The following is a 9,864-nucleotide window of genomic DNA, read 5'->3' as shown; positions in this document are numbered from 1 at the left end:
CCCCAATTCTTTCCTTCTCCCACCGGGGAGGGCCCTGCTCCCCCTGCCCCCTTTCCCATCGGCAGACTTGCCCTCCTGGGTGGGTCGGGACCCCCCCCTGTGCCCCCCCAGGAGGAGCCCTGCTATGGCTGCCCCTCTGGTTCTCCTACTCCACTTCTCCCCCTCCTCCCCCCCATTCCCCATCTGCACCCGTCGCCTCCCCGAGGGAGGGCCCTGCTCCCCCAAACCTCCGGGGCCCCTTCTCCCCTCCTCCTCTTTTTCCCCTTTCCCCATCTGGACCCTTGCGGCCCCCCCCACCACCACCACCGGGTTCCCCTATGCCCCAAATTCCCCCCTTCCCCCACCAACGATGGCCCTGGCCATCCTCCCAACCCCACACCCTACTCCTCTTCCTCCCACCACCCTTTTCCCCTTCCCCGCCCCTGTACCCCTTCCTCCTCCCTCCTTCTGCCCCCCCCAGAACAGTCCTGCCACCCCTGCTCCCCTTCCTCCCCCCTCCTCCCCCTCATGCGGCCTTGCTCCCACCCAGGAACTGCCCAGCCCTCGCCCCCTCCCGTGCCCCTTCCTCCCCCTCCTGCCACCTTATTGCCCTCCCCAGGCACAGCCCAGCCCCCCCACCCCGTGCCCCTTCCTCCTCCTCCCCCTCCTGCAAACCTATTGCCCCCCCAGGCACAGCCCAGCCCCCCACCCCCCCCCCCGTGCCCTTTTCCTTCCTCCCCCTCCTGCAAACTTATTGCCCCCCAGGCACAGCCAAGCCCCCCCACCCCGTGCCCTTTTCCCTCCTCCCCCTCCTGCAACCTTATTGCCCCCCCCAGGCACAGCCCAGCCCCCCCACCCCATACCCTTTTCCCTCCTCCCCCTCCTGCCACCTTATTGCCCCCCCCAGGCACAGCCCAGCCCCCCCACCCCGTGCCCTTTTCCCTCCTCCCCCTCCTGCAACCTTATTGCCCCCCCCAGGCACAGCCCAGCCCCCCCACCCCATACCCTTTTCCCTCCTCCCCCTCCTGCCACCTTATTGCCCCCCCCAGGCACAGCCCAGCCCCCCCACCCCGTGCCCTTTTCCCTCCTCCCCCTCCTGCAACCTTATTGCCCCCCCCAGGCACAGCCCAGCCCCCCCACCCCATACCCTTTTCCCTCCTCCCCCTCCTGCCACCTTATTGCCCCCCCAGGCACAGCCCAGCCCCCCCACCCCGTGCCCTTTTCCCTCCTCCCCCTCCTGCCACCTTATTGCCCCCCCAGGCACAGCCCAGCCCCCCCACCCCATACCCTTTTCCCTTCTCCCTCTCCTGCAACCTTATTGCCCCCCCCAGGCACAGCTCCCCCCCAGTGCCCCTTCCTCCTCCTCCCCCTCCTGCAACCTTATTGCCCCCCCCAGGCACAGCCCAGCCCCCCCACCCCATACCCTTTTCCCTTCTCCCCCTCCTGCAACCTTATTGCCCCCCCCAGGCACAGCCCAGCCCCCCCACCCCATACCCTTTTCCCTCCTCCCCCTCCTGCCACCTTATTGCCCCCCCCAGGCACAGCCCAGCCCCCCCACCCCATACCCTTTTCCCTTCTCCCTCTCCTGCAACCTTATTGCCCCCCCAGGCACAGCCCAGCCCCCCCACCCCATACCCTTTTCCCTTCTCCCCCTCCTGCAACCTTATTGCCCCCCCCAGGCACAGCCCAGCCCCCCCACCCCATACCCTTTTCCCTCCTCCCCCTCCTGCCACCTTATTGCCCCCCCCAGGCACAGCCCAGCCCCCCCACCCCATACCCTTTTCCCTTCTCCCCCTCCTGCCACCTTATTGCCCCCCCCAGGCACAGCCCAGCCCCCCCACCCCATACCCTTTTCCCTTCTCCCCCTCCTGCAACCTTATTGCCCCCCCCAGGCACAGCCCAGCCCCCCCACCCCGTGCCCCTTCCTCCTCCTCCTCCTCCTCCTGCCCCCTTCTCCCCCTCCCTCGTCCAGAACAGCCCAGCCCCCCCCGTTCCCCTTCCTCCCCCCTCCTCCCCCCTTGCTCCCCCCCCAGCATCTGCCCGGCCCTCCCCCCCCTCCCGCTGCCCTTCCCCCCCCTCCCCCTCCCCGCTGGCCCTGCAGTAACGTCGGCCGCCTCCGCGCGGCTCCTTCCCGGCCGGCTCTTTCCATTCCGGCGCTCGGACGGCGATGCCCGGCTTGGCCCGGCCTCCTCCTCCTCCTCCTCCTCCTCCTCCAGCCAGAGGGCCGGCCCAGCCGGGGCAGGGCTCTGCCGAGCCTCTCCCGCCGCCGCCGCCGCCGCCGCTTTGCAAGAGCCCGGAGCTCGCGGGGCTCCCGCTTGGCCGGCCAGCCGCGCCTCCTCCTCCTCCTCTTCCTCCTCTTCTTCCTCCTCCTCCTCCTCTTCCTCCTCCTGGCCGCCGCGAGGATGAGCCGGCGGCCGTAGAGCGGTCTCGAGATGGGCAACCAGCCGGCCAGAGCCGAGGAGCCGGAGCCAGGTGGGCGAGGGGTTGGGCGGGCTTGGGTTGGGTGGGGGGCAGAGCCCACCCTCTGCCGGGCTCCGGCCAGCCTTTGCCCGGCCGCGCAGGTCTGGGTCGGGCAGCCCCAGCTCCGCGGCTCCGGAGGGGGGCTGGGGGGGTGGGGGGGGAGGGCGAGGGAGGGTTGGGGTCCTCCGGTCCTCCCCCTGCCCAGCCCCGCTTCTTCGGGTGGTCTTCCTTCTCTGCAACCCCTCTTCCCTCCCTCCCGAGTCTGCCCTGGAAGGAAACCCCCCCCCCAAAAAAAAATCTTCGGCAGAGCAAACTTGCAGACAATGGGACGTTGGGGTGGGGGGTGGGGGGGTGGGCTGTCTGCTTCTGGAGGGCATGGGTGGGGTGGGGGGTCTTTGTGGGCCGGGTCTGGGAGGGGTGGGTGGGAAAGATGCCTTTCGGCCGGCCTGCGTTCCTTGCACTTGGGCAGTGCCCACCTCCCCACCTCGGGAGCTGAAACGGTCCGTGGCTTGCTGGGGTGTTGGGGACCCTGAATGAGCGCACCCCAAAGTGAAGATGGGAAGGGGAGGGAGTCTGGACTGGCAGGACACCCCCCCCTCCGGTCTTCGTGCCAAGGGTCCAGCAAGGGCAGCCAAGAGGTCTTGCGGGCAGGACGACTGGCAGAAAAAGGGGCCATTTGCAGAGCAAAGGTGCCTCAGTTTCCCTTTGCAAGGTGGGGCTCAGGGTCATCAGCGTTGAAAGGGGGTGGGGGTAGGTTGCCGTCCAGGCCTTTGTGGGGAAACTCTGGGTTTTGGGAAAACCAGCCGGGGCGTTCTGCTTTTTTGAGGGGGGGGCGTTCCTTGCCTCCCCCTCCGAGAATTAGCAGGCCTTGGGAACCAGTCCCTTCTTTTGTGAGGACTTTTCCCCCTTCCCACCTCCGCATTTTCCCACCGCTGTATTGTCTTCCTGGAAGTGCATCAGCATGCTAAGCAGCTTCAGGGAAGTGGGGATGAAGAAAGAAAGAAAGAAAGAAAGAAAGAAAGAAAGAAAGAAAGAAAGAAAGAAAGAAAGAAAGAAAGAAAGAAAGAAAGAAAGAAAGAAAGGGGAAGGAAGAAAAAGAAAGAAAAAGAAAGAAAGAAAGAAAGAAAGAAAGAAAGAAAGAAAGAGAAAAGGAAGGAAGGAAGGAAGGAAGAAAAAAGAGAAAGAAAGAGGAAGGAAGGAAAGAAAGAGGGAGGGAGGGAAGGAAAGAAAGAAAGAAGGAGGGAAGGAAAAAGAAAAAGAGAGAAAAAGAGAAAGAAAGAAAGAAAGAAAGAAGAGGGAGGGAGGGAAGGAAAGAAAGAAGGAGGGAGGGAGGGAAGGAAAGAGAAAGAAAGAAAGAAAGAGAAAGAAAGAGAAGATGGAAGGAAGGAAGGGGGACTGAGGGAAGGAGAAAGAAAGAAAGAAAGAGAAAAGGAAGGAAGGAAGGAAGAAAAAGAAAGAAAGAGAAAGAAAGAAAGAGAAGGTGGGAAGGAAGGAGCGAAGTAGGGAAGGAAAGAAGGAAGGAAGAAGAAAGGTAAAAAGATGAGAAGAAAGGAAAAAGGAAAGGAGAGGGAGGGGGAAAGGAAGAACAAGAAAGAGAAAGAAAGAAAGGAAAGAAAAAAGGGAGAAAGAAAGGAAAGGTGGGAGAGAAGAGGAGGAAGCAGTGAAAAAAGACGAGAGAGAAAAAAGATGGAAGGAAAGAGGAATTGGGGAAAACAAAGAAAAAGAAGGAAGGAAAGAAAAAAAGAAAGAGAAAAGATGGGAACCGAAGGAAGGAGGGGAAATAGGGAAGGAAAGAAGGAAGAAGAAAGGCAAAAAGATGGGAAGAAAGGAAAGAAGGAAGGGTGGGAGGGAGGGAGGGAGAGGAAAAAGAAAAAAAGAAAGAGAAAAGAAAGGGAGAAAGAAGGAAAGATAGGGAGGAATGGGGGAAGAAAAAAAAGGAAGGAAAGAAGGAAGGGAAATCCTCTTTGCTTTGGGGTTCCAGTCCCCCCCCCCAAAAAAAATAACACCTCCCTGGAGACCAGCACATTTTCCTGTATCCCCTTCGGCTTCCCCCCCCCCTTTGGTGGATTGTGCCCCATATCCCGAAAATTCGCTTCTCTGCAGAAAACCAGGCTTCAGCCTTGAACAAGAACCCACCCCCAGGGGGAGAAGGGGGGGCTCATGAATTTTAATGCCCCCCTCATTAACATCTCCTCCTTTGAATGCTCTCCCCTCCCCCCCTCTCTTTCATTCGGAAAGAATTGGGGCCTTCAAGTGGGAATAAAAAGCCCCTTCCCCTCTCCCCCCCCTCTTCTGTTTAAATCAGAGGTTTTCCCCCCCCCCCATGCTTGGCCAATTTAAGACGGGAGGACTTCAACTCCCAGAATTCCACAGCCAGCAGAGCTGGCTGTGGAATTCTGGGAGTTGAAATCCTCCCATCTTAAACTGACCAACTTTTGGGGGGAGGGGAAAAAAACCTGATTTAACATCAAGAAGACTCCTAGAAATTTTTTTTTTGAGCCCGAAAAAGTCTTTAATTTTCTTTCTGAAGGATCCGACAACAAATATGCTCGTATTTTTTTTTTATTTTTATTTTTTTTTATTTTTTTTTCGAGCCCGAAAAAGTCTTTAATTTTCTTTCTGAAGGATCCGACAACAAATATGCTCGTATTTTTTTTTTATTTTTATTTTTTTTTATTTTTTTTTCGAGCCCGAAAAAGTCTTTAATTTTCTTTCTGAAGGATCCGACAACAAATATGCTCGTATTTTTTTATATATTTTTTTATATTTTTTTTTTCGAGCCCGAAAAAGTTTTTAATTTTCTTTCTGAAGGATCCGACAACAAATATGCTCGTATTTTTTTTTTATTATTATTATTTTTTTTTTCCGAGCCCGAAAAAGTTTTTAATTTTCTTTCTGAAGGATCCGACAACAAATATGCTCGTATTTTTTTATATATTTTTTTTATATATTTTTTTTCGAGCCCGAAAAAGTTTTTAATTTTCTTTCTGAAGGATCCGACAACAAATATGCTTGTATTTTTTTATATTTTTATTATTATTTTTTATTGTTTGGACTTCTGTGAAATGTTTGCATCCCTCCGGGCACCGCAGGGCTAAACCAATGTTTGCGCCAAGACTTTCTAGCCGTGTTCCTGACTCGGTGGTGGTGGTGGGGGGGGGGTTGGGGGCACCTCCTTCGCTCTTTCCTGTCCTGCTTCCATTAGTTTGAAGTATTTCCCCCCCCCCGCCCTGCCGATTCTTAGTGCCTTAAAAACACACCGGCCCACTCTGCAAGGTTGTTGTTGACCAGCTTGTTAGGGGAAGCCTGCTGGAATAAAAGGTATGTGATTGACAGCGTGGTCCTTAGAGAAGGAGGAGGAGAGGAGAGGTGATTTAGGAAAGATTGACAGACAGGTATGATGGTTGGGGGCGGGGAGGGAGCAGTAACAGGAAAGGAGCTGAAGTCCAGAATACAGGTAGTCCTCAACTTACGACAATTCGCTTAGTGACCGTTCAGAGTTACAAAGGGAAAAAAGTGACTTAGGACCTGTTTTCCACACTTACAACCACTCCAGCATCCCCCTGGTCAGGTGATCAAAATCCAAACGCTTGGGCACTGACTCCTATTTATGACGGTCGCAGCGTCCCGGGGTGGGGTGGGGGGTATGTCACGCGATCCCCCCCTTTTTTTTTTTTGACCTTCTGACCAGCAAAATTCAAGGGGAAAGCCTGATCCGCTTAACGGCCCTGTTACTCACTTAACAGCTGCAGTGATTCACTTAACCACCGTGGCAAGGAAGGTCGTAGAATAGGCCAAATTCACATAACAAATACTTTGCAAGAGAAATTTTGAGCACAGTTGAGGTCGTAAGTCGAGGACTTGCTGTGTGTTTGGAAGAAAGTTGGAGAAAGACAGAATACAGAGAGATGATAGAGTGGATATATTTTACAAACACACACACACACATACACACACACACACACAAAGAGAGGGAGAGAGAGAGAGAGAGAGGAGGGATAGACAGACATATAATAATAATAAAGTTGGAAGGGGCCTTGGAGGTCATCTAGTCCAACCCCCTGCTCAGGCAGGAAACCGTGTACCATTTCAGACAAATGGCTGTCCAGTCTCTTCTTAAGAACCTCCAGTGTTGGAGGATTCGATTATCGGTAGATGATAGTTATGATGATTTTTAATTATCAACTTTTAAATGAGAGATGAAATGACAGGGTAGATAGACAGACAGACTGATAGGTAGGTAGACAAAGGTGTGTGTGTGTGTGTGTATACACATGTATATATACACAAATATATATGTGGTATACATATAAACATATATATACACACACACACACATAAAGAGAGAGAGAGATAAGAGGATAAGAGACGGTCTTGAGCAGGGGGCTGGACTAGAAGACCTCTAAGGTCCCTCCCACCTCTATTCTGATTGAAAGATAGATCAATAAAGAATAGGGAGGGAGGGAGATGGGAAAGAGAGAGAGATGATAAAGAGAGACAGAGAGATAGAGGAGAGACGGAGACAGGACGAGAGATATTTGGAACAATGCTTTCACCCATCGGTTCTACAGCAGAAAAATCTCCACGCGCACAAGCGTGCGAATCGTGGATTACGTGTCGGAATGCCTTTGCCTGAGCCAGGCAATAAAACCAGCCACCCCCTGAGGCAGGTGAGCTTCCTCACCTGACGGGAAGAGAGGGGAGGGGGAGACGGCCGAGGCCTGGGGGGTGGATTCCGACCAGACCAGCCGAGATCTTCAATCAGGTCATCCCGTCTGCATTGCTTCGCTTTGCGTAACTCCGCCGTCTCCTTTGCTTCCTGCCTTTCTTTCGGCACGTCTACCAAAAAAACCCATCCCTAAAATCTCAACCCCTTTCACTTGACTCCGTGAGAATGGCTCAAAGGCCTGGGTTAGCCAGGCCTCTCTTTCTGAGCCGGGGGTGGGGCGCGATTCTGCTTCTTGCTTCCAGGTGGACTGGTTCCGAGTTCTAATTTGGCACCTCTGGATCTTTCCTACGGTAGATGGCAAATTGGGGAGGAGCAGGGAGGTGTAACAAGTCAATCAGAATAGAGCTGGAAGGGACCTTGGAGGTCTTCTAGTCCAGCCCCCCGCTCAAGTAGGAACCCTAGGCCAGGGGTAGGCAACCTTGGCTCTTTTATAACTGGTGGACTTCAACTCCCAGAATTCCTGAGCCAGCAGGGGAACTATGGGGGAACTATGGCTCCTTCATGACTCGTGGACCTCAACTCCCAGAACTCCTTAGCCAGCATGGGGGAACTATGGACCCTTCATGACTGGTGGAATTCCTGAGCCAGCATGGGGAAAACTTTGGCCCTTTTATGACTGGTGGACTTCAACTCCCAGAATTCCTGAGCCAGCAGGGGAACTATGGGGGAACTATGGCTCCTTCATGACTCGTGGACCTCAACTCCCAGAATTCCTTAGCCAGCATGGGGTAAATTTTGGCCCCTTCATGACTGGTGGACTTCAACTCCCAGAATTCCTGAGCCAGCATGGGGTAAATTTTGGCCCCTTCATGACTGGTGGACTTCAACTCCCAGAATTCCTCAGCCATCATGGGGGAACTATGGGTCCTTCATTACTTGTGGACTTCAACTCCCAGAATTCCTCAGCCATCATGGGGGAACTATGGCCCCTTCATGACTGGTGGACTTCAACTCCCAGAATTCCTGAGCTAACATGGCTCAGTATGGAAACCTCTCCCTTTTCCCTCAGCATGGCTGGCTCAGGAATTCTGGGAGTTGAAGTCCACGAGTCATCAAAGAGCCGAGGTTGCCTACCCCTGCCCTAGACTATTTCAATCAATCAATCAGAATAGATCTGGAAGGGACCTTGGAGGTCTTCTAGTCCAGCCCCCTGCTCAAGCAGGAGAGTCTATTCCATTCCTCGACTTACCCACCACAATTAAGCCCGAAATTTCTGTTGCTAAGCGAGACATTTGTTCAAGTGAGGCTTGCCCCCTTTTGCCCCCTTGGTTGCGGCGGTCGTTAAGCGAATCGCTGCAGTTGTTAAGTTAGTCACACGACTGTTAAGTGAATCCGGCTTTCCCCCATTGACTTTGCTTGTCAGGAGGTCACAAAAGGGGATCACGTCACCTCGGGACGCTGCGACCGTCGTACGTACGAACCGATTGCCGAGTGTCCAGATTTTAATCACATGACTACGGGTGTTTTGCGTTAGTTGTGTGAAAAACTGACATAAGTCACTTTTTCGGTGCTGTTGTAAGTTTGGATGGTCAATAAATGGACGGTTGTAAACCAAGGGCTATCTCTATACTGTAATTAATAGTTAACTGGGTTCCTTTATTCCTTGAAAAATGTCTCAGGGCCTCGATCCACGTGCAACTGAGGGAAGTCAGTAGTTACGCAAATTCTTCCACAGCACGGACTTTGCCCCAGCTGAGGCAGCACTTCCTAATGGGAAGATCTGCCATCCTGGAGAAAGCAGTACAGGTAGCACTGCTCAGTTTACAACCATAAATAACAGGAATAAAGAAGAGAATGGAAAATAGAAGAGAAAAGAAGAGAATATGGAATAGAGAATCGAAAATTAGAATAGAATAGAATAGGAATATAGGATATAGAATGGAAAATTAGAATAGAATAGGAATAGAATAAAGAATAGAATAGAATATAGAATATAAAATAGAATAGAATAAAGAATAAAAGAATAGAATAGACTTGAATGAATAAAGAATAGAATAGAATATAGAATAAAAAATAGAATAGAATATAGAATAAAGAATAGGATAGACTAGAATATAGAATAAAGAATAAAGAATAGAATAGAATGTAGAGTAGAATAGAATAGAATAAAATGTAGAATAGAATGTGGAAAGAATAGAATAGAATAATAATAATAATAATAATAATAATAATAATAATAATAATAATAATAATAATAATAATAATAATAATAATAATAATAATAATAATAATAATAATAATAATAATAATAATAATAATAATAATAATAATAATAATTTAATTTGTATACCGCCCTTCTCCCGAAGGACTCAGGGCGGTGAACAGGGCAATACATAATAGTCAATGGGGAGAATAGAATAGAATAGAATAGAATAGAATAGAATAGAATAGAATAGAATAGAATAGAATAGAATAGAATAGAATAGAATAGAATAGAATACCAGAGTTGGAAGGGACCTTGGAGGTCTTCTAGTCCAACCCCCTGTTCAGGCAGGAGACCTTATACCATTTCAGACAAATAGTTGTCCAATCTCTTCTTGAAAACCTCCAGTGTTAGAGTACCCACAACGTCTGGTGGCAAGCTGTTCCGCTGGTTAATTGTCCTCAGTCAGGAAGTTTCTCCTTACTTGCAGCTTGCTTCTCTCTTTGATTAGTCTCCATCCGTTGCTTCTTGTCCTGCCTTAGAGACTTAGTTG

General features: G+C 51.5%; 1 protein-coding gene across 1 annotated transcript in view; it reads left to right on the top strand.

The window, feature by feature from the left end:
* The first annotated feature begins 2,311 nt into the window (after positions 1 to 2,311).
* SPECC1 (sperm antigen with calponin homology and coiled-coil domains 1) overlaps positions 2,312 to 9,864 on the top strand; it is a 119,423-nt gene continuing 111,870 nt past the window's right edge. Inside the window, exon 1 of the mRNA XM_081337880.1 lies at positions 2,312 to 2,451. Within this exon, the coding sequence (XP_081194006.1) occupies positions 2,412 to 2,451 (40 nt within the window). The 5' untranslated portion in view covers positions 2,312 to 2,411. The remainder of the gene's footprint in view (positions 2,452 to 9,864) is intronic.

This window comes from Vipera berus (assembly GCF_964194415.1).
Source record: "Vipera berus genome assembly, chromosome: 1".
Lineage (NCBI taxonomy): Eukaryota > Metazoa > Chordata > Lepidosauria > Squamata > Viperidae > Vipera > Vipera berus.
Note: the sequence above shows the minus strand (reverse complement) of the source record. Positions and strands in the feature narration are given on the sequence as shown.